At 34.1% G+C, this 24,582-nt stretch overlaps 2 protein-coding genes and 1 pseudogene across 6 annotated transcripts; all 3 read right to left on the reverse strand.

Annotated features, from left to right (window-relative positions):
• Window positions 1-50: 50 nt before the first annotated feature.
• On the reverse strand, window positions 51-23,588 carry LOC123910170 (probable cyclic nucleotide-gated ion channel 20, chloroplastic). Of its 4 annotated transcripts, none has more exons than XM_045961237.1 (14): window positions 9,245-9,506; window positions 8,895-8,939; window positions 7,289-7,800; window positions 6,774-6,965; window positions 6,573-6,671; window positions 5,639-5,776; window positions 4,464-4,712; window positions 3,593-3,832; window positions 2,448-2,593; window positions 1,894-1,971; window positions 1,654-1,783; window positions 1,119-1,371; window positions 855-1,017; window positions 51-349 (listed from the first exon to the last, which is right to left on the reverse strand). In XM_045961237.1, the coding sequence occupies exons 3-14, from the start codon at window positions 7,781-7,783 to the stop codon at window positions 226-228; spliced, it is 2,307 nt and encodes a 768-aa protein (XP_045817193.1). In that variant the 5' UTR covers window positions 7,784-7,800; window positions 8,895-8,939; window positions 9,245-9,506; the 3' UTR covers window positions 51-225. The 4 variants fall into 4 exon arrangements, with proteins under 4 accessions (XP_045817193.1, XP_045817194.1, XP_045817195.1 ...); XM_045961238.1 differs by lacking the exons at window positions 8,895-8,939; window positions 9,245-9,506 and adding exons at window positions 7,919-7,927; window positions 7,964-8,050; XM_045961239.1 differs by lacking the exons at window positions 8,895-8,939; window positions 9,245-9,506 and adding an exon at window positions 23,455-23,588.
• LOC123905113 lies at window positions 10,149-12,057 on the reverse strand (annotated as a pseudogene).
• Window positions 14,498-23,577, reverse strand: LOC123910172 (probable cyclic nucleotide-gated ion channel 20, chloroplastic). 2 transcript variants are annotated; one of them, XM_045961240.1, is made up of 14 exons: window positions 23,455-23,572; window positions 22,702-22,813; window positions 21,713-22,212; window positions 21,201-21,392; window positions 21,000-21,098; window positions 19,879-20,016; window positions 19,133-19,381; window positions 18,310-18,549; window positions 17,178-17,323; window positions 16,510-16,587; window positions 16,306-16,435; window positions 15,764-16,016; window positions 15,492-15,654; window positions 14,546-14,844 (listed from the first exon to the last, which is right to left on the reverse strand). In XM_045961240.1, exons 3-14 carry the CDS (start codon window positions 22,205-22,207, stop codon window positions 14,748-14,750), a joined length of 2,280 nt encoding a protein of 759 aa, XP_045817196.1. In that variant the 5' UTR covers window positions 22,208-22,212; window positions 22,702-22,813; window positions 23,455-23,572; the 3' UTR covers window positions 14,546-14,747. The 2 variants fall into 2 exon arrangements, with proteins under 2 accessions (XP_045817197.1, XP_045817196.1); XM_045961241.1 differs by lacking the exon at window positions 22,702-22,813 and having other exon boundaries at window positions 14,498-14,844; window positions 23,455-23,577.
• Window positions 23,589-24,582: the final 994 nt, after the last annotated feature.

A 24,582-nucleotide genomic window follows, 5' to 3' on the forward strand; every position in this document is an offset into this window, starting at 1 on the left:
AATACAACAGCTGTTTATAATTCTTAAAATTCAGATTTTCCTTTCATTCCTTAAATCAAAATGTTCGTGGTTTTATTTATCATGATGAATTTAAGGATTTATTTACATATACATTATGTTCATTATATGGTATCTACTTCATAACTCCCTATAAGCATATACCACCACAATTCTATTCCAAGGATTCAATGTAGTGAATCAATTAAACATTAAAGTACAGCTAGCCTATGATTTCGATGTTTGATAATCATTCTGTGTGGTATTAGCTCGACTTAGACGCTTCTTCCTGTATCTCCATCCAACCTGAATTTTGTTTGCTGCAAGTGATCTCCAATATGGAGATTCATACCTAACATAATACAATCATCAAATCATTATGTTAGTTAGAGCCGTTGTTTTGATATTTATGCATAAAAATCACACCCTTGTAATATGTGAATGAATTTGCACGTGTGAATGCCATCCTTTTAATTTTATTCACTTTTTAGTAGGAATATGACCGATCTGGATCCTAGGTGTTGTATCATGTTACATGCAAGTTGTGATTAAACACTGTATTTAATATCAAAATCACTTTTTTTTAATAATCTGTAACAAACGGGCCCCATGTCTCGAACAATATAACAAACTAGCATCTAATCACTACTAATTCTCAAATCATCTGTAACATATCACACAAGCAAATGATTATGATTATGAATGGTCTTTATTGAAAAGGAAGCATGGTGCGAGAGACATAATGAAACAAAATTCTTCATGAAAGATAATGCATTTAATCATAAAAGGGTGAAGATATGCTAGTGCTAGGTATAAACCGAAAAACAACAAGGAAATGAAATGAATGAATAAATGACCTTATGACTCCTTGAACACGAGGGCTCCTCAAGAATCTTGCGAAAAGAGTTGTCACTTCTTCAATGTCTTTAGTGCGGAGTGAAAATGCCTCCACATTGGTTAAGCATCTTACTGTTCTGTCACTGGTCAACCCTTGTCCTTGAAGCTTTACTTTTTTACCTTCTGCAAGAGAAACCACATCGATTAAACATGTTCCTCATTTTTTTATTGCTACTTCTTTGAGGCATGTTATCAGTATATCAAGTATGTATAGATGTATGTACCTTTGCTTTCAGATGACTGTTCCAGATACCATCTTAGAAGTTCTTCACCACACGCATCCCCTTCAGATAACGGAACCGAAATCCCATCTTCTCCGATGCTCTCCAATTTTCCACGCACAATAAACACCATCTTCTGTACAAGACCACCCTGACTCAAAATTCTACTTCCTTTGATGTATGTTGTCTGTATTAGTCGTTCACGAATGGCATCTAAGATAGGCTCATCTTCATCCATCAGGGAAAATATTCGAACCTGTAGACAAAACATTTGGACTTGTTTAATATAATTGGCTTTTGATGTGCCATTGTTTAAGAATCACACGATGAATATGCATAAAGTTCTGTCTTCTAAATTCTTTTCTCGTTCAACTTCTATTGGATTCCAGCAAGTAACAGGTAAACAAATAGGGAAAAGAGAATTTTATTTAAAACATCTTAGATGAGATTTTGAAGTTCATATATGATCTGAACCAGATAAATAAAATCCGTTTAAAAAGAGCAATCACGAACTTTTTCTAATTATTGAAATGCATACCTTTTTAACGAATTTGAAGAGATGACGTCGTATGTCTGTCTGGAGATCTTCTGGCAAATTCTCGAGAACCATTTTCTCAGGAACACCCCTTGTTGCAGCCCAACTATACCGTTCAGCCTGCCGTACTCTCCTGCATGACAGACATAGTATCCATCATTTGTACATTATGCGTGACAGACATAGTATCAATCATTTGGCAGTGTTAATGTGATTCATTAAAAGAGTTAGAACATTTCATACCTTTTGAGATCTTCTGGTAAGCGACGATGGCTCATCCATTGCTCAACATCACGGCCTCTAAGTTGCATTTCTAACCTCCTGTAAACAAGGAAAAAAATAGATCAAGTTTGTTACAACCCCAAGGATCAAACACATCGGAATATTACGAACATATATTCCATTATTATTCAAAATTTGTAGCTTTAGATAAACTGTAACTGGACAACAAGAACAATAAAAATATCCTACTAACGAATTACACCGTATAGTTTAAACTTAAGAGGCATACTGATGTTATGAATTACACCATAGAGTTTGATACAGTTACACTTATAGGATGGCTAGACAATCACCCTTCTACATTGTTTTTAGCTTTTCACATGAAAGTAACTTTAAACATAAGTTAATTTAGAATGAAGCAGATGACATGTGCGTTTGATTTCATGGTAAGGAGAGCCAAAAGTGATTCCAATCAAAATCAATTTTTTTTCATCGAAGAACCAAACAGACACAACAAAGGAGCACCATGCCACCAACATTTAAGGTGCACATAAAGTAAGAGAGAAACATTCTACCTCCGTCCAAGAGCCTGAAGAAAGTTCTGTATGTTTCCAATGAGAAGCGCAAAAAGCAAGAGTCCCAATCCTATGATAGACATTGTAAAGAGGACTTCCCACACAAAATAGCTTGGGATTTGATTACCAGCTAGAGTACTGATTTGCTGCATTAGAAATCACAGAGGTATAATTGGCAAGTTATATCAAACCAAGAGGTCTCGGGTTAAATTACGGTTGGTGAGCTAAGGAATATTGAAAGAGTTTGAAGCACGAGGTCCCGGATTCCGGAAACCAACATAATCACTAGGTTACTATCATTTTTCTATCGAAAAATAAAATCATTCATGTGCCTTTTAGTGTTGGTTCGAGTTAGCCCTTGACATGATATTAGAGCACACTTGATCATGTTGTTCTAAGCTCAGCCCTTGTCTTTCCCATTCTTCTAAGATTAAACGTTAAGATGGTTTATGAATGTGATTTTGTAAAACTACATATGAAAATAAAAAGGAGAAAAACAAAATATTTTTTTTAACACGTTCAAATATTTGGTTAATTATTTTCAATGGATGGTTAACGAATATGTTAAGAAGTTCCACATCGGTTGCGATATGGCCTAACTAAGTGTTTATAAACTAGAGGCAACAAGCCGGTTTTGTAAGGATGAGTTAGGCCCAATACTCAATTCTAAGAGAATATAACAAGGTTTCAAATTATGTTAGATAAACATGATATTCCTTATAACCATCCAAATTATGTTCAAACATACATGATTTTCAAGTTCTCAAATAGACATGATATCTATTAACCACAATCTGTGTTCAAATATATTATATATGTACCTGAAAATCATGGTTAATTATGTTTTTTTGCATGGTTAATGAGTTGTGACACCTTGTTATATTCATTAACCATGTATTTGAATTGCATTAGCCAGCCAAATTGTTTTTGAATTTTGTTGTTCCATTTTTGAGAGAAAAAAACACAGGGTACTTTTAAAAGTTTTCAAATCAAATCACATTGTTTATCTTCATAGCTCCCTTTTATTATGTCGTTTCATTAAGAATAAGCCCTTAATCTTTTTTTTTTAAAGCAAATAAGCCCTTAATCTTCAACGGAGGAATATCATATTAAGCCTGTTTGAAAATGAAAGACCAAATGCATACCTGGAATCCCCAAAAAAGTGCATACACGTATTTGTTGATCAGGTTAGTTTCTATAGTAAGTTGTACAGCTTTTTCATAGATTCCATAAGAAAAAGCATTGGATGAGGAATCCAAACAAGCAATGGCACCCTCATCATTGATCCATTTAGTTGATATACTCTCCGCTTTACAGTCAATCAACTTCATGCATTCAGGTAGAAGAGAATGTTTGCAGGCATCTCTCAAACATTGGTTAACCCTCTGGAAGAAGAAAGTGTTAAAAAGAAAGAAGTTAGTAAATTAAAAGTTACCAAACATTCATTTACTGAATTAAATTCCTGATTCTTAAAGAACATTTGTCTATAAAGTATCCATAGAAACATAATAAATCATATCACTATCATACTTAATTTTGACTATAATTCTTGCAATATATTATCATACTATTATGACCCTGCTGGGATAAACAACTTAATTAATTTTTTTATGCATAAACTATTTCTATAGCAAAAGACAAAATAAATAAAGTCAAATTGTTTTCAAATAAGCGTAAGCTATTTTCCTAAGCTAGCTAGGAGAGCTTATGAAAATAAGTTGAAAACAACTTATAGACATGTCGTAAGTTGTTTCCATTCGCTCTCTCAAACAACTTATATTTATGTCAATAAATAAGCTCAAATGAGTCAATCCAAACAGGGAGCTATGTAACAGTATAAATCAGAAGCACTCAAATGAATCAATTAATATTTCTTCTACATTTCCATTCATCATGTGATGATGCAGGATTCTTTCTTCTTTCCATACAAGTGAGAATTTAAAGCACAGTATGAAATTTTATTGAAGAAATTTTATATTTTCTGAAAGTGAAGCTTCAAATGTCATTTTAACTCACCTGTAGACCAAAGAGGTACCAGCATGAACCAACAACATGGCCAGATAGCATAAAAATGAGAAGATTTATAATGAAATTTGCCCAGGCTGACTCAAATATGAATCCAGTTGGAGACTGGCCAATTAGCAGAGGCAAATATCTGAATAATCTGGGAATGTATTGTATAAGGATCGCTAGACGTAGAAGATTCTTAGCATAATTTGCTCCTGAATACCCCAAGGAACTTGGTAGGATAACCAATATCATTATCTACAAGTATTTCGCAACATATTTTGATGAGTTCATCATAAGCAATAGTCGTTTTCACAAATTAAAATTCCTTTCCTTCCACAGACTATTTATTTGTTAGTTTAAAACACAAAAGGGTGCATTGATAGCAGCTCACGTTGAATTTAAACATAATTAATTTGTTTTGAAACGTAAACGTGATTAAATTGAACAATAAGTTGTGTATATAAAGATAGAAATAAGACAACAAATATTTTTGAAGTTCTTAAGCATAACTCTGCCGCAGGCCCACAGCATAAAAGCTATTATAGATAGAAAAACTAACTTACAACAGAAAACAAGTAGCCTATGCTTTTAGGATAATTGGCTTAACAAGGTCTAAGCATCAGAGACTCTGCTACTAATTGTCAAGAAATAGGTTCTCGATGCTGAATTGTCTGTCTCTGTTGAGAATCCTACATCGGATGAGATATGGCCTACAAATGTGTTTATAAGTGGGAGGCATCCATCACCTTATAAGTTGGTTTTGTAGGGTTGAGTTAGGTTCAACCCAAATTTGAAGACGGTATAAGAACCTCTCCAAGATCCTTTGTGCCACTCAGGGGTCATGCACCAGATGTTCACTCTTGAGCGAGAGGGGTGTGTACCAAGAGTCGCACATAGGATGAGATATGGCCTGAAAATGAGTTTATAAGAGGGGAAGCATTCCTCACCTTACAAGCCGGTTTTGTGCGGTTGAGTAAGGCCCTATCCAAATTCTTTGAGACACAATTAATTTTAATTCCCATATAATATAAGGTGACTCTTGCATTTCTATTATTCAGTTAGAGATTTTTTCAGGTAGAAGTTCATGAGATAAAAAGTATTTATGTGCATGAATCTAAGAGCTTAGAGTTTTGAAAACATTTGGCTTTTAACAACAACATGGAGAGTAGCAAGTAATATACCTGAGGAAGAGGTAATACAACAAATAAGTCAACGCAAAGATAACTCCTAAAGTAATTAAGAGCAATTTTCATGGGATGGTCAACTAAATCTCCAGCACCAACCACCCTTGATTCAGGAGAAATATAAGCCAACCTAAACTGCAAAGAAGCAACTTAGTCGAGTTATTTAATCTTTAAAATATGAAAACACATTAAACTAGACTTAAAACTCATCAACCATGTAAAACATTCAGAACACGTGCACACTTTTCTTCCTATAGGTAAAGAGAGACTAAGGAAAATTATAAGACAAACCATTAGAGACATTTATATTTAAATGTTCTTTCGTTACACTTGGTCTATCATTCTAAGAATAGATGCATTAGTACAAGAAAGATGCTATATGTCGCGACAAATATTGCTCACGAATTCACAAACCCGTTTTTTTTTTTTTCTCATATTTCTTTCTTAAGAAAGTAAAGAAAAATAAAATAGAACCACTACCAGTCACCCGATTCACTTCAATCCAACCTTCATTCAATCGCTGTTACATAAGTAGATGTGATGGTGGGTGATGCTTACTGTGTGACCGAACAAGAACCTAACATATTTCACACTTTGTTTACAGAAACAATGTTGCTAAGACATAGTTTCGAAGGAGGCCACGCTTCTTGCACAAGACTGAGGCAAATTCAGGTCCGTTACAAGCCAAGCGCTCCAGTGCATTTTGCAGAAATCAACTCAGATAGGTGTGCCGCCGGAGACAAGGACGAAAACACTGGGGGTTAACTTAAATGATCGATTCGAGAGAAAAATATGGGAGATAAGAAACAGAAATAAAATGTGCAAGCTGGTACCATGTCATTTGTGATATTGTGGCAATGCTCATTCTCATGACATTCAGCATTTCTCTTAGTACAAATTAAATCAAAAAAGGTGATTACTGAAAAATTACCTGGAGAAGAATGTTCAAGAAATACACAAAATCAGTTATGCTTCGAAGTACAACAAGTATTTTTGCCATATCCCAGTTGATAAGAATACATTTATCACGCTGCAGAAAATGAATGCGGAAAACTGATTTTATTTTTAAGCAAGGAAAAAAGTAAATGATGTGGGAAGATTTTACAATTAAGTAAAAGGAAAAGAATTGTACCTTGTTCACATATATTAAGAAGAAAAATAATGGATCAACAAAAATTGAGAGTATGCAAGATATGGCCAAAAACCGGTTCCAGTGTTGTACAACTTTAGTATGAGGGTTCATAACTCCAGGAATGCATGAAGAGCAGAAAGAAATAAGTTTTCTTCCAAAACCTTTGGCGTCGCCATAAAGAGAATTGTGGAACTGTAAACATTCACAACATGAACAAACCTATTAGTTATGTGAAATAAATAGCAAACAAGAACAAAACGTGTACAACGAAAAAGGTGCATTCATCATTATAATTGGCATTGATAACAAAAAATAAGTAGAGCTATATATAAATAAAAAAATTATTGGCTACTTAAGAAACGCACAAGTACAGTCTAATTCAATCAACTATCTATAAACTATATTTTTAAAAGAAGAGAAAATCATCATTGTAGTAAAGTCAAATTCAAAACACAGAAGTCATTTTTTTCTTAAATTTCCGAAGAAATAATAGTCTATATTAGGAATAAAGATACCTTGGGGTCAAATATAGTGGAAGCTCTTGGTTTTCTTTGCTGAGAAAGCTTGAAGTAAGTAGGGCAAGTAGTGCAATAAGGATCATTACACATTCCAAGTTGTCCAGACCTCAACAAGTGCTCATTTTTTTTGTCGTAGTCATTATCATTCCAACGATGTTCATCTGTGCCATCAAACTTCTCTGTCTTGTTCTCTCCTACTTTGCTTCCTGCCACTACTATACTATTCTGAAAAGGATTTCCAGTTGCAGGAGTTGCATATAAGGGACCACTCATTTGCCCCAACGGAGTTTTCCTCGCAGTACGAAGCGGACCAGTATGTCCGACAAGATTCGGCTGTCTCTCATATGGATCCAGAGAAGCCATAGGAATAGAGATTGAAGCACTCCGTGTCCTTGATATGTTTCTTCGGAATGTAGAATCCTGAGGTTCATCAGATCGTTGTGTACGTGTATCTGACAGCATCGGAATTTCATCTTTATCAAAACGATTCATGTTTCCTTGTGATGATTCTGAAAACGGAAAACGCATCAATATATTTGTCTATGTACCATCTCAGCAATTTTAAAATGAAGCAATCCAGTTCAGCTCAAAACTTAAAAAGGGAAAATATAAATCATAAAACTGTACATAATCAAGTGTTTTGGCTCAAGTGGTTAATGAGGTTTAGTTAAGGACGGATTATTTGGGAGAGCCGGAGTTCGAATCCTGAAATCCGTATTCTTGTCTTGATTACCTCCCTCACGAATTCTGAATTTCATTAGGAACAGGAGGATTAAGACCAAAAAAACATATCAAAAAGTCAAAGGGCTGTATGCTAGTGACAAAGCCAGATGGAACACAATGCATCATAAGAAATATCTTTGTTCTTATATGGCCGGCTGTCAACTCTAAAATGATGTATTTAACTTTACATAGAAAAATTTCTTATGAATTAGATATATAAATGGAACTTTTATCAATATAGAAGTGTAATGAATACCCTTATCTTAGGTTGGAAGAAAACAGAACATATCAACTACACATTCATTGAACTGAACTAACTATACAATAATTGTTCAAAAGCAAGCACCATGCTGTCGAATTCGAACCTGCCTCTACAAAGCATCACTACTTGGTTAAGACTTTAAAGCTAACACTCAACACATAGTACTTCAATCTCAAATATAAACAAATGACAAGTTCAGTAGTCCAAAATATAAGCAAATATTAACTAACTTCACCTTATTTAACAGTGGTATTATTCCTTCCGAAAAAGAAAATCCTAAATAAATTTCATTAATTTTTTTTTCATTAATTTAATTTATTTTTTTTCATAATCGTGTTTATTTGTACAAACTAACCACTACAATTTAGCATGACTAATCTTTGTGAGATAACTTGTTATACACACAAGTGTCGCAATTCAAACCACTTGCAACTTACCTACCGTTTGGTTCTATGGAAAAAAAAGTGGGAGGAAATAAAATTACGCAAAGCAATGCATGAACTTGGACTAAAGTTATTCTAAATTCATGCATTGGTTTGCGTAATTTTCTTTCCTCCCACTTTCTTTCCAATCGTGTGCTTCACTGAATTAAAAATCATTTAATTACATACAACTTACCCAAACGAAATGTACTTACTACTCAGACCAATCGATCCTGTGTCACTGAATTAAAAATCATTTAATTACATTAAGAAAATTAAATGGGAAAAAAACTTATTGCATGATCTAACAAAAAATATTTTTAATTGTCCTCAGTTACATTCTTTTTTTTATTTTTATTTTTTTTTTTTTTTGCAATAAACCAATATAACAGAACAAGACAAAACATTATAAATTTGTGACCTATGAGGAATTGCAATTGGGTAAGGAACAAGTGGAAAACACGAAATGAATAAGAACAAGCAACAATAATAATAAATAAAAGACAAAAGAGAAAGCAAAATTAAGAAAAAGTGAAGAGTAAAAACCTGATTAAAGAGAAGAAACTCAAGGTGAAAACCCCAGAAGCTATTTTGCAGAAATTCAACTTAAAGAATGCATTTTGAGGAGATTAGACTCAAAAAATGGATAAAGAGAATTTGTAGTGTGGAGTTTATCTCTGTGTGTGAGAGTGTTTGTAAAGGTGAAGACTTTGACAGAGTCAATTTGTATGGAAGCTGATGAAGTCGTTGGCGCGTGACTTTCACTGTGAACAAGTGTGCTTTGCTAATTGCTATGAACATTCGTCGGACAGAAACATTTTTAATATCTATTTACAAGAATTAAGAATATATGTTTTTGTTTTTTTGCTAATTGAATATAATTAAGTTTTGTTTGTAAAAAAAATAAAGGGTTAAATACTTTAGGAACCAAAAGTTGCTGAAAATTTTTATAAAGGGTTAAATACTTTGAGATATTTATAGAAAGCAAAAACACATTTAACCGAAAAATAAAATATGTTTTGTAAAAACATATTTAATGGGAGTGAACTTTGGGTAAACTAGGTTAATTTTTATGGGTCCAAAGTGATTTGCAGGATTTAAGAAATTAATAGTTGATTTGAGAAGTTTTTACTTTAATGATGGTTGTTTATAAAGAACCAAAACTTGACCCCGCATGTTTATTGTACTTTTTTATTTGTAATTAGTTTTAATCCAAAATTAGCATTAATTTAATTATTTTAATTAAAATGCATAAAAATATTAAATATTTGTTTGACAAAAAAATATTACTTATTAAAGTGGTAAAAGATGTATTAAAAATGAAACATGCGAGGAAACAATAATAATATCTATAATATTATAGAATTAAAAATGATACAAATGCACAACAATAATACATAAAAAAATTCTTTTTTTTTACGCAAGTAAACTTATGATTTTTCATTCATAATCAAAGTAGCGATACAATTAGGAATATAATTAAACGTAATGCGAGAAGCATGGATAAAGCTACCCTTACTAAAGCATGAGCGCTACCGTTTGCTTGACGCCTAGTAAAAGCAGCTACATAGTTACTATGAATTGAGAGCATGGATTTACAATCATCAATTAATAATTCATACTCTGAATGGTTGTCGTTGGAGCTATTGATGTCGTCCACCATCGTCTTGCAATCCAGTTCAAAAATCACCCTTTTATAGTCAAGCATAGCTATCAACATAATACCTTGTTGTCGCGCCCAAGCCTCTGCCTCTGCTGGTGTCATGACAACGCTGATATGAGCTGACATTGCTGTGATGAATTGACCTTCGTCGTTGTTCACACAAGCTCTCATGCTAGTTTTCTTTTCCGGCGAAAATATGGCAGCATCAATGTTACATTTCACATAGTCTGCTGGCGGTGGGTACCAAGTACCTTCATCAATGTTACCCATAGAGTTAGGTAGAGTACCTTCATTTAACCAATGCTTGCACGCCGTAACAACTTGTTTTCCACATAGAGACCAAAATCTTTTGTAGAAAGTCGGGTTCAAGCCATTAGGACCAGGTACTTTATCTGAGTGCATATGGAAAGTTGCTTCACATAATTCTTCTTCTTCAAACGGGGCTACTAGTATTTTATTATCATTACTTGTAAGACATGTTGAAATAGCTTGCAAAATTAGCTCTGCATTACACTAAGTAGGCGCAAACAAATTGGTAAAGTAATCCGAGCTCAAGATTTTCAAACCTGCATGCGTGTTAACCTTTATCCCGTCCTCTGTTGACAACTTTGTGAGCTTATTTTTATTCTTTCTAGATGTTGCAGCTGCATGGAAAAATTTGGTGTTCATATCTCCATCTCGCATCCAAAAAGTCTTGGCTCTTTGTTTCCATGAAGTATCCTTTTGGATTAGAAGCTTTTATTTAATTTGTCTTTCATTGCCATAATTTCAATGTCAGTTTCAGCATTGTTATGAGTGTGAAGCTCTTCAATTTTCTTTTTGCAACTGTCGATTTCCTCTTTGTATTTTCTTCTGAGTGTTCTTCCCCACTTGTCCAACTCCTTTGTACATATTGTTAACCGGTAAAGAAGAGTGTCGCCTACTCCTCGACCCCAACCTTCTTCAACAATGAGTTTTCAAAGCGAAATTGTCTCTTGCGATACTCAAATATTCACGGTTCAGTTTCTAATAGGATCGGAAAGTGATCAAAAGCTCCAGATATTAAATTACTTAGCATGCAACGGGGGAACATGTTCATCCAAGCATTAGTGACCAGGGCTCTATCAATCCTTTCTTCCACCACGATGTTAGGCCTCATACTTCTAGACCACGTGTACGCATGCCCTTGGAGAGGGATATCTATCAGTTCACAATTTTCAACTGCTTGTCTAAAACCATTCAACAACCATTGCGAGTGTGGTACTCTACCTCTTTTATCATCATTTGAAAAGATATCATTGAAATCTCCCACAATACACCAAGGGAGGGTGGATTGTTGAGATAAAGTGCGTAAATTATCCCAAGACTCTCTTCGTTGCTCCCTATGAGGAATTCCGTAGAATCCTGTCAACCTCCACTCTTGGTTGTGCTCATTTGCTTTAACTGTAATATTAATAAAATTCCGTGAATAATTTTGAATTTCACATATATTATTGTTCTTCCAAAGCATAGCCAATCCTCTGCTTCTTCTTTCTCTATCCACTGCAAAACACGCTTCATATCCCACAATTCGTCTAACTTCCTCAATCGTATTTGCATGACAAAGAGTTTCACTTATGAATATAATGTTCGGTTTGTGATTCCAGATGAGGTCCCTTAGTGATGGAACTTCCCTCGGGTGACCCAATCTCCGGCAGTTCCAGCTCAGAACAATCATTGGTCCTGGTGGGCCTGTGCGCCAGGACCCACCTCTAAAACATGTTGCATGGATAATATGCTGTTATCTTGATAGTCCATCCTGTCAATGTTGACACGTGTACTACTAACTCCACCTCTCATTGTGCGTTTTCTTTTTTTGTCTAGGACTTCATCATCATCCATTATTTCCTCATTAATGTTGTTGAGCTGTGTATTATTGGTTTCACCTATATTGCCAATCCCATTATTGGAAATAATCTCTTCCTGTAAATGATTGATTCTATTATTGCCAAAAATTTCTCTTCGCATTAAAATTGTTGTCGTTTCCGAATTTAATGCTGTCTAGCACCAGCTGGTTGTCGCGGTGGCGACAGTGTCGTTGTGCTTCCGGACTCCTCTCTGACATCATCATACTCATCACGGAGCCACTGACATGTCGAGCTCCCTACACCATTCCTACGATCAACACGCAATTCCGGTCCCCAACGTCGGACCCCATCATCTTCTTCCAAGGTGAATAACTTTTCCCAGTACTGATCGCCACGACCTAATAACCCACATAGATAGAAGAAAATGGCAAGTCTTTCATATTTGAATTTGACCATGATGTTGCCTCTGATCCCATTGTTGATCTTCCTTTCTCATTTCAAAGGTTTTCGTACGTCAATCTTCACACGTATACGCATATAGGACCTCTAAAAGTTTGACTTCTTGGCATCATATTCTACCAACTCGCCAAGGAAACTGCCAAGTCCTTCTCCTACCTTCTTGGTCATCATACAAGCAAGTAAGTCCCGCACTTGCACCCAAAAAGTGGCGTAAAATAGTGGTATTTGGCTTGGGATTGCACCAGTCTCAATTGCACTCAGAATTAGGAGTAACCCATGAAAGGTCCATGGTCCTCCCTGCATCACTCTTTGCATATCAAGTTTGTGAAAAAATTGGAAAACATAGACGCCCTTGTCGATTTCTTTAATTGCTACCTTCCTTCCCGCTTTCCATAATGTTGTCATTTTTGCCTTCATCACATGATTTTTTATTGGCTTATTTGTGAGGAATCTACCAATCCAACACACCGCTGGATTAGCTTGGACTTCTCTTCTCTGGAATCACTGCCAAAAGTTAAAACTTCTTCTTCCTCGTCACTCAAACTTAGATATTCCATGCTTGCCATTGGAAATAACAGATTCAGGACCTCTCACACCAAAGGAGAGTAAGAACAGACAAACCTACTCACAAATGGAGTAACATAATCTCTAACTCTCTCACAAACGGAGAGTACCAAATTGACAAGAAGAAAATCGCTTGTCATGTTGATTGTGATGTTCATTGTCCATTATGTGAAGATGAGGTAGAAGATGATGTACACACTTTCTTCACCTGCGTTTCTGCTCAATCCAGTTGGCAAGCAGCTGGACTGTCATCTGTCTTGGGCTCCGCAGCTTGTCAGCAAGGTAGTGCAGCAGATAGAGTATTTGCCTTGTGTCGGAATGAGGATTACGCTACTATAGGTAGAGTGGTTGCGCTGTTATGGAGTATATGGCATAACCGGAATGATAAAATTTGGAATGATAATTTTAGAAGCCCAAACCAAATTGGCCGGGCTGCGTTTGATCATTGGAACGAGTGGTTTACAGTCCATAAGTTGCGAAGTAACAATGATCATGATGTTCCGTTTGTCAGCACCAATCGGTGGGAAAAACCTCGTATAGGATGGTTAAAGTGCAATGTAGATGCAACATTTTTTGTCGGTGCAGGTAGGACTGCGATGGGTGCCTGTTTTCGTAATAATTCTGGTGAGTTTATGGCTGGAATTACGCAGTGGCAGCAACTAACTTTATCAACGGAAGAGGGTGAAGCATGGGCATTATTGCAAGCTATGAATGAAGCTAGGAGTAGAGGTTTTGAAAACGTCCAATTTGAAAGTGACTCTCAAGTGTTGGTTGATGCTATTCGTACCAAACGGCGCGGGAACTCAGAGTTTCTTTCAATCGTTAATGATATTATTCTTGTTATGTTATCATGTGTGAACTTTGAAGTTAAGTTTATTAGGAGACAAGTGAATTCGGTTGCTCACACTTTAGCTAGGGCGGCCAATTCTTGGATTAGTTTCCATAGATTTGAGATTATTCCTTCATGTATTGAACTTCTGATAATTAATGAAATGCAGTAAGTTTATTTGGTTAAAAAAAAAAAGTGAATAAAATAAAGTACATACCAAAATTCATAACAAATATATTCTTCTATCTAAAACTCTCATTCAATATTATATTTGCATAATATCTCAATTGTACCAGATTTTATTCCACATCATTAGAATCCCTACTTGAGACCTGAATTTTATGGGTTTCGTCCCTAGAATCCATTTATCCCGTCTCAGTATTAATCTTGAAATACACCATGTACTAATTCTACGTAAGGATTAATATAATAGCTATTTATAATTCATAAAGTGCAGATTTTCTTTTATAAAAATAAAAGAATCAGATTTTCTTTTATTCCTCAAATCAAAATGTTCATGGATATATTTATCATGATGAATTTAAGGATTTATTTACATATACAATGAATTCATTATATGATATCTACTTCATAACTCCCTATAAGCAATATACCACCACTATTCTATTCCAAAGATTCAATGTAGTGAATCAATCAAACATTAAAGTACAGCTAGCTAGCCTATGATTTCAATGTTTGATAATCATTTCATGTGGTAGTTGCTCGATTTAGACGCTTCTTCCTGTATCTCCATGCAACCTGAATTCTGTTTGCTGCAAGTGATTTCCAGTATGGTGATTCATACCTAACATAACACAATCATCAAATCAATATGTCAGACAGAGCCATTTTTTTTTATAATGGATATTTATGCATCAAAATAACACCCTTGTAACATGTGTTTGTATGTGCGCGTGTGTGTGAAGGCCATCCTTTTCATTTTATTCCCACCTTTTGGTAGGAAAATGATGGATTTGGATCCTAGGTGTTGTATCATGTTAGAGATAGTTTCTGATTTGTTAGAATTAGTTGAATTTTATTTAAGGTAGTATGAAATTTAGTTGTGATTAGATGCCAGTTTAATTAGTTGTGGTTTAAACAGACCAAGTATTGAATATCAAAATCTCTTTTTTTTTCATAATCCGTAGCAAACAGGTCATATGTCTCTAACAATATAACTAACTAGCATATAATCAAAATTAGTTTGTTGTTAGTACCTTAAAAATTATTTAACTGATTCTAAGAAAACTCAAACTATCTCTGACAACTGACATATCACATATGCAAATGATTATGATTATGAATGGTCTTCATTGAAAATGAAGCACGGAGTCATAGACATAATGAAACAAATTTCATAATGAAAAATAATGCAGTTATTAATCATAAAAGGGTGAAGACATGCTGAAGTATCAACAGAAAGACAACAAGGAAATGGAAGGAATAAAGGACCTTATGACTCCTTGAACACGAGGGCTCCGCAAGAATCTTGCGAAAAGAATTGTGACTTCTTCAATGTCTTTAGTGCGGAGTGAAAATGCCTCTACATTGGTTAAGCATCTTACTGTTCTATCACTAGTCAACCCTTGTCCTTGAAGCTTTACTTTTTTACCTTCTGCAAGAGAAACCACAGATTAAATATGTTGTTTCTCGTTTTTTCTATAAAAGCCACGTTGCTGATTATTGCTACTTCTTTTGAGGCGTGTTATCAGGTATAGTAGTACCTTTGCTTTCAGAAGACTGTTCAAGATACCATCTTAGAAGTTCTTCACCACAAGCATCCCCTTCGGTTAACGGAACCGGAATACCATCTTCTCCGATGCTCTCCAATTTTCCACGCACAATAAACACCATCTTCTGTACAAGACCTCCCTGACTCAAAATTTTACTTCCTTTAATGTATGTCGTCTGAATTAGTCTCTCACGAATGGCGTCTAAGATAGGCTCATCCTCATCCATCAGGGAAAAAATTCGAACCTGTAGAAATGTTAGATCATCATACAAAATTAATTAAATCATCATTATAAATAGCAATCAGACTTGTTTAATATAATTTGCTTTTGACGTGTCTTGTTTTAGTTTCATTATGAATGTGCATAAAGCTTTGTCTTGGAAATTGTTTTCTGATTCAACTTCTATTGGAAAAAAGAATTTTATTTAAAACATTATAGGCGAGATTTTGAAGTTCACATAATATCTGAATCAGATAAATAAAATTCACTTAAAGAGTATATCACGAACTATTTTTAAATGTTTGAATGCATACACTTTTAACAAATTTGAAGAGGTGGCGTCTTATGTCTGTCTGGAGATCTTCTGGCAAATTCTCGAGAACCATTTTCTCAGGAACACCCCTTGTTGCAGCCCAACTATACCGTTCAGCCTGCCGTACTCTCCTGCATGACAGACATAGTATCCATCATTTGGCAATATTGATATGAATCATTAAAAGAGTTAGAACATTTTATACCTTTTAAGATCTTCTGGTAAGCGACGATGGTTCATCCATTGCTCAACATCACGGCCTCTAAGTTGCATTTCTAACCTCCTGTAAGCAAGAAGGAACAAAATATATCAAGTTTGTCGCAACCCTAAGGATCTAACACAACGGAATATTACTAACATATAGTTCCATTTCTTTCAAACAAAAAAAAACATATAGTTCCATTATTATTTAAAATTTGTAGCTTTAGCTACTTTAACCGGCCGACAAGAACAAGAGTAATATGCTACAAAAAATTAGCATGATACAATATTTAGAGGACACTTTTTACTAGCCTTGCATAAGTATCTCATTCCAAAATAACGATAATACGAATTACATAGTAGGTAAGTTCAAACTGAAGAGGCATGCTGATGTTATGAATAAACCTTATAGTTTGATACAATTACACTTATAGCATGGCTAGACAATCATCCTTCTACATTGTTTTTAGCTTTTCAAATGAAAGTAACTTTAAAAATAAGGTAATTTAGAAGGAAGCAAATGACATTTGTGTTTGATTTCATGGTAAGGAGAGCCAAAAGTGATTACAATCGAAATCAATTTTTTTCATTGAAGAACCAAACAGACACAACAAAGGCGCACCACATCACCAACATTTAATGTGCACATAAAGTAAGAGAAAAACATTTTACCTCCGTCCAAGAGACTGAAGAAAGTTTTGTATGTTTCCAATGAGAAGCGCAAAAAGCAAGAGTCCCAATCCTATGATAGACATTGTAAACAGGACTTCCCACACAAAATAGCTTGGGGTTTGATTACCAGCTAGAGTACTGATTTGCTGTATTGGAGATCACAGAGGTAAGTAATATCAAACCAAGAGGTCTCGGGTTAAATTATGGTTGGTAAGCTTAAGGAACATTGAAAGCGTTTGAAGCAGGAGGTCCCGGATTCCGGAAACCAACATAATCACTAACTTACTAACATTTTTCTATTGAAAAATAAAATCATTCATGTGCTCTTTCATGTTGGTTCGAGTTAGCCCTTGAATGATATTAGAGTACATTTGATCATGTTGTTCAAAGCTCAGCCCTTGTCTTTCCGATTCTTCTAAAATTAAATGTTAAGATGGTGTATGAATGTGATTTTGTAAAACTACATATGACAATAAAAAGGAGAAAAACAAAATAGTTTTGTTTATTACCTATTTACTTTTACATAAATGATATTTTGAAACACAACTTTGAAAACAAAAATCAACAGCAATTTGCATAGTTAACACGTTCAAATATTTGGTTAATTATTTTCAATGGATGGTTAACGAATATAACAAGGTTTCAAATTATGTTAGATATACTTGATATTCCTTATAACCATCCAAATTATGTTCAAACATACATGATTTTCAGGTTCTCAAATAGCCATGATATCTATTAACCACAATGTGTTAAAACATATATGTACCTCAAAATCATGGTTAATTATGTTTTTTTGCATGGTTAATGAGTTGCGACACCTTGTCATATTCATTAACCATGTATTTGAATTGCATTAGCCAACCATTTTTGTGACAAAAAAACACAGGTCGTACTTTTAAAACCTAATTTATCTATCATCTATAATTGGTCATGAGACATCCATATTAACTTTTGCACAAGTTTTCAAATCAAATCATATTGTTTATCTTCATAGCTCCCTTTTATTATGTTGTTTCACTAAGAATAAGCCCTTAATCTTTTGTTTTTTTTTGGAAGCAAATAAGCCCTTAATCTTCAACGGAGGAACATCATATTAAGCCTGTTTGAAAATGAAAGGCCAAATGCATACCTGGAATCCCCAAAAAAGTGCATACACGTATTTCTTGATCAGGTTAGTTTCTATAGTAAGGTGTACAGCTTTATCATAGATTCCATAAGCAAAAGCATCGGATGAAGAATTCAAACAAGCACTGGCACCCTCATCATTGATCCATTTAGTTGATATACTCTCCGCTTTACAGTCAATCAACTTCATGCAATCAGGTAGAAGAGAATGTTTGCAGGCATCTCTCAAACATTGGTTAACCCTCTGGAAGAAGAAAGTGTTAAAAAGAAAGAAGTTAGTAAATTAAAAGTTACCAAACATTCATTTACTGAATTCAATTCCTGATTCTTAAAGAACATTTATCTTTAAAGCATCCATAGAAACATAATAACTCATATCACTATCATACTTAATTTTGACTATAATTCTTGCAATATATTATCATACCATGACCCTGCTTGGATAAACAACTTAATTAATTTTTTATATGTAAACTATTTCTATAACAAAGACAAAATAATGTCAAATTGTTTTCAGATAAGCATAAGCTATTTTCATAAACTAGCTAAGAGAGCTTATGAAAATAAGTAGAAAACAACTTATAAACATGTCGTAAGTTGTTTCCATTCGCTCTCCCACACAACTTATATTTATGTCAATATCTAAGCTCAAATAAGTCAATCCAAACAGGGACCTATTATAAATCAAAAGCACTCAAGTGAATCAATTAATATTTCTTTCTTCCTTTTTCATTACAAGTGAGAATTTAAAGCACGGTATGAAATTTTATTGAGGAAGAAATTTTATATTTTCTGAAAGTGAAGCTTCAAAGGTTATTTTAACTCACCTGTAGACCAAAGAGGTACCAGCATGAACCAACAACATGGCCAGATAGCATAAAAATGAGAAGATTTATAATGAAATTTGCCCAAGCTGACTCAAATATGAATCCAGTTGGAGACTGGCCAATTAGCAGAGGCAAATATCTGAATAATCTGGGAATATATTGTATAAGGATCGCTAGACGTAGAAGATTCTTAGCATAATTTGCTCCTGAATTCCCCAAGGAACTTGGTAGGACAACCAATATCATTATCTACAAGTATTTCACAACATATTTTGATGAGTTAGGCTTTATCCAAATTCTGAGACTCAATAAATTTTAATTCCCATATAATATAAGGTGACTCTTGCATTTCTATTATTCAGTGAGAAATTTTTTCAGGTAGAAGTTCATTAGATAAAAAGTATTTATGTGCATGCATCTAAGAGCTTAGGGTTTTGAAAACATTTGGCTTTTAACAACAACATGGAGAGTAGTGTTAGGATATAGAATGAAGGGATATTAAAGTAGTTAAGAGTTGGTATAGAAGTTAGTTAGTTAGTTAGTTAGTTAGTTATCTTAGTTAGTTGGGTTTGTTTGTTAGTTGCCTGTCAGTTAGTTTTCTGTTTTAGGCCAGTTGTCATTGATCTTTGCCCTCTCCTTGTGTACGGAGAGTATCTTCTCTGGTGTATCTTTATCTTTTTCTTATCAATATTGGTACGTTTTTGGAATCCGATTATTGGGCTCCTAACAAGTAGCAAGTAATATACCTGAGGAAGAGGTACTACAACAAATAAGTCAACGCCAAGATAACTCTTAAAGTAATTACGAGCAATTTTCATCGGATGGTCGACTAAATCTCCAGCACCAACCACCCTTGACTCAGGAGAAATATAAGCCAACCTAAACTGCAAAGACGCGACTTAATCGAGTTATTTAATCTTTAAATTATGAAAACACATTAAACTAGACTTAAAACTCATCAACTGTGTATAAGATTCAGAACACGTGCACACTATAAGACAAACCACTAGAGACATTTATATTTAGAGTAGTGTTATTTGTACAACAAATTTTGGGACAACATTTTTTTCCCTTCATCTTTCGGTACAAAAATAATAAAGAGAGGAGGAGAGAGACTAAAAACACAATGAGAGTATGAGAGAGAAACTTGTCTCCAAAGTTGTCCAAAAGTGGTTGTACAAATATCATTTCTCTATATTTAAATTATCTATCATTAAACTTGGTCTATCATTCTATGAATAGATGCATTAGTACAACAAAGGTGCTATATGTCGCGACTAAAATTGCTCACGAATTCACAAACCCCTTTTTTTTTTTCATATTTCTTTCTTAAGAAAGTAAAGAAAAATAAAATAGAACCACTACCAGTCACCCGATTCACTTCACTCCAACCTCCATCCCTTCTCGGAGAAGGCGTCTCCAATCACAGTCATTTTTTTCCCTTCATTCGCACACCATTCAATCCCTGTTAAATAATTTCATAATTTTCAATTTTTCTAATAAGTAGATCTGATGGTGGGTGATGTTTACTGTGTGACCGAACCAGAACCTAACAAATTTCACACTTGATTACAGAAACGATGTTGCTAACACATAGTTTCGAAGGAGGCCACGCGTCTTGCACAAGACCGAAGACAAGGACGGTAATGGACATGAACAGTGAAGTGGTCATGGACGAAAACACTGGGAGTTAACTTAAATGTTCGATTCGAGAGAGAGAAATATGGGAGATAAGAAACAGAAATAAAATGCACAAGTTGGTCTCACGTCGTTTATGATATTGTCGCGATGCTCCTTCTCACGACATTCATTTCAGGGATTCTCTTAGCACAAATTACATCAAAAAAGGTGATTACAGAAAAATTACCTGGAGAAGAATGTTCAAGAAATACACAAAATCAGTTATGCTTCTAAGTACAATAAGTATTTTTGCCATATCCCAGTTGATAAGAATACATTTATCACGCTGCAGAAAATGAATGCGAAAAACTGATTTTATTTTTAAGCAAGGAAAAAAGTAAATGATGTGGGAAGAATTTACAATTAAATAAAAGGAAAAGAATGATACCTTGTTCACATATATTAAGAAGAAAAATAATGGATCAACAAAAATTGAGAGTATGCAAGATATGGCCAAAAACTGGTTCCAATGTTGTACAACTTTAGTATGAGGGTTCATAACTCCAGGAATGCATGAAGAGCAAAAAGATAAAAGTTTTCTTCCAAAACCTTTGGCGTCGCCATAAAGAGAATTGTGGAACTGTAAACATTCACAACATGAACAAACATATTGGTTATGTGAAATAAATAGCAAACACGAATAAAACATGCACAATGAAAAAGGTGCATTCATCATTATGATTGGCATTGATAACAAAAAATAAGTAGAGCTATATATAAATACGAAAATTATTGGTTACTTAAGAAACGCACAAGTACAGTCTAATTCAATCAACTATCTATAAACTATATTTTTAAAAGAGAAAATCATCATCGTAGTAAAGTTAACTTCAAAACACATAAGTCAATTTTTTCTTAAATTTACGAAGAAATAATAGTCTATATTAGGAATAAAGATACCTCGGGGTCAAATATAGTGGAAGATCTTGGTTTTCTTTCCTGAGAAAACTTGAAGTAAGTAGGGCAAGTAGTGCAATAAGGATCATTACACATTCCGAGTTGTCCAGACCTCAACAAGCGCTTGTTTTTTTTGTCGTAGTCATTATCATTCCAACGATGTTCATCTGTGCCATCAAACTTATCTGTCTTGTTCTCTCCTACTTTGCTTCCTGCCACTACTATACTATTCTGAAAAGGATTTCCAGTTGCAGGAGTTGCATATAAGGGACAACTCATTTGCCCCAACAGTGTTTTCCTCGCAGTACGAAGCGGACCAGTATGTCCGACAAGATTCGGCTGTCTCTCATATGGATCCAGAGAATCCATAGGAATAGAGATTGAAGCACTTTGTATCCTCGATATGTTTCTTCGGAATGTAGAATCCTGAGGCTCATCAGATCGTTGTGTACGTGTTTCTGACAGCATCGGACTTTCATCTTTATCAACATGATTCATGTTTCCTTGTGATGATTCAGAAAACAGGAAAAAATCAATATATTTGTCTATGTACCATCTCAGTAATTTTAAAATGAAGCAATCCAATTCAGTTCAAAACTTAAAAAGGGAAAATATAAATCATAAAACTGTACATAATCAAGTGTGTTGGCTCAAGTGGTTAATGAGATCAGTTAAGGATGGATTATTTGGGAGAGCCCGAGTTCGAATCCTGACCGGTACAATCCGTATTCTTGTCTTGATTACCTCCCGCCCGAGTTCCGAATTTCCCCAGGAACCGGAGGATTAAGACCAAAAAAACATATAAAAATGTCTAAGGGCCGTAGGCTAGTCACAAAGCCAGATGACTCAATGCATCATAAGAAATATCTTTGTTCTTATATGGCCACCTGTCAACTCTAAAATGATGTATTTGACTTTACATAGAAAAATATCTTATGAATTAAAAAGATATATAAATGGAACTTTTATCAATATAGAAGTGTAATGAATACCCTTATCTTAGGTTGGAAGAAAACAGAACATATCAACTAGACATTCATTGAACTAAACTAACTATACAATTGTTGAAATGCAAGCACCATGCCGTCAAATTCGAACCTGCCTCTACAACACTACTTGGTTAAGACTTCAAAGCTAACACTCAACACAACTTCAATCTCAAATCTCAAATATAAACAAAGAACAAGTTCAGTAGTCCAAAATATAAGAAAATGATAACTAACTTCACCTTATTTACCATTGATATTATTTCTTCTGAAAAAGAAAAAGAAAATCCTAAATAATTTTCATTAATTTAAATTTTATTTTTTCAGAATCGTGTTTATTTGTACAAAATAACCACTTCAGTTTAGCACCGACTAATCTTCGTCAGATAACTTGTTATACACACAAATGTCACAATTCAAACCTCTTACAACTTACCTAAATGTAAGTGTCCCTTACTACTCAGACCAATCGCGTGTGTCACTGAATTAAAAATCATTTAATTACATTAAGAAAATTAAATGGGAAAAACTAAATTATTGCATGATCTTACAAATAATATTTTTAATTTTCCTCAGTTAGATTTTTTTTTTTAATGTTTTTTTGCAATAAACCAATATAACAGAACAAGGCAAAACATTATAAATTTGTGACCTATGAGGAATTGCAATTGGGTAAGGAACAAGTGGAAAACACAAAAAGAATAAGAACAAGCAACAATAACAATGAATAAAGACAAAAGAGAAAGCTGAGAGTAAAACCTGATTAAAGAGGAAGTTAAGAATGAAAACCCCAAAAGCTATTTTGCAGCATTTCAACTTAAAGAATGCATTTTGAGGAGAATAATGATTATGGTGAGAATTTGTAGTGTTGAGTCTATCTCTGTGTGTGACAGTGTTTGTAAAGGTTAAGACTTTGACGAGTGAATTTGTATGGCGCGTGAATTTCACTGTGAATAGGTGCGCTTTGTTATGACCATGGAGACATTTATTTTCAGTTATACGAATAAGTGCGCGTAACAAGATAAAGAATAAAATGGAAGAAGATTACTTTTTTTCAGTTATGAATAATATGTAATGAAGGTGAATTATTGTGTTGCTTTTCTTGTCCACCCTTATAAATAGCACTCTTATTTCCATGTAAACGCACAAGAAAGATTAGGGAGTCCGTCAATGAATATTCATAGAAGCAGATAGTATGATATACATGTCCACTTCATTAGATAAATATGATATTCGTATTTGCTCCATATTCGTGCTGATATCCACTAAGCAGATTAATTTTTTTTTCTAGTTACCTAAATTTGTTTGTCATGCTCTTAAAGTTTTAACCAACTTGAAGAATTGCCTTCCAAAGCATGGATTTCGTAAGCTTGCTGCTAAAGTTGATCTTTTTCCGGCTATTCTACATAGAAAAATGATTGAAAGGGAAAGTGTTCATGTTACTATAGTTCTGTTCAATGGAAGAATTTACCTCCAAATACGGTAGTTTAAATATTAGATTAGTTTTAGTTAGTTTCTATTTTTCCTATTGTCCTTAGTTAAATCAATGATTTTATTTTCTTATTATCTTTTTTCTTTTTGGTACAAATTTTCTTATTATCTTAGTTAAATTAGTTATTGTTTTCCTATTTTTATGCGATGATTGTTAGACTTTGTTACCAACTTGCCTTTATATAGCCATCTAAGTGAATAGAATAAAGTACATACCAAAATTCATAAAAAATATATTCTTCTATCTAAAACTCTCATTCAACATTATATTCGCATAATATCTTAATTGTACCAGATTCTATTCCAAATCATTAGAATGCCTACTTAAGACCTGGATTTTATGGGTTTCGTCCCTAGAATCCCTAGGTAAGGATTAATATAATAGGTATTTATAAT

This window comes from Trifolium pratense, linkage group LG2 (genome assembly GCF_020283565.1).
Source record: "Trifolium pratense cultivar HEN17-A07 linkage group LG2, ARS_RC_1.1, whole genome shotgun sequence".
NCBI lineage: Eukaryota > Viridiplantae > Streptophyta > Magnoliopsida > Fabales > Fabaceae > Trifolium > Trifolium pratense.

Coding starts and splice junctions, on each gene's coding strand:
- LOC123910170 (XM_045961239.1), bottom strand. CDS start 7,783: ATGAATCGTTTTGATAAAGATGAAATTCCGATGCTGTCAGATACACGT. Junction 4,713..5,638: donor TTGTATTACCTCTTCCTCAG/GTATATTACTTG, acceptor AAATACTTGTAG/ATAATGATATTGGTTATCCT. Junction 1,018..1,118: donor ACAGTCATCTGAAAGCAAAG/GTACATACATCT, acceptor TTTCTCTTGCAG/AAGGTAAAAAAGTAAAGCTT.
- LOC123910172 (XM_045961241.1), bottom strand. CDS start 22,207: ATGAATCATGTTGATAAAGATGAAAGTCCGATGCTGTCAGAAACACGT. Junction 20,017..20,999: donor TCTTGAACATTCTTCTCCAG/GTAATTTTTCTG, acceptor GCGTCTTTGCAG/TTTAGGTTGGCTTATATTTC. Junction 16,017..16,305: donor TCTTCAAATTTGTTAAAAGT/GTATGCATTCAA, acceptor ACATTTCTACAG/GTTCGAATTTTTTCCCTGAT.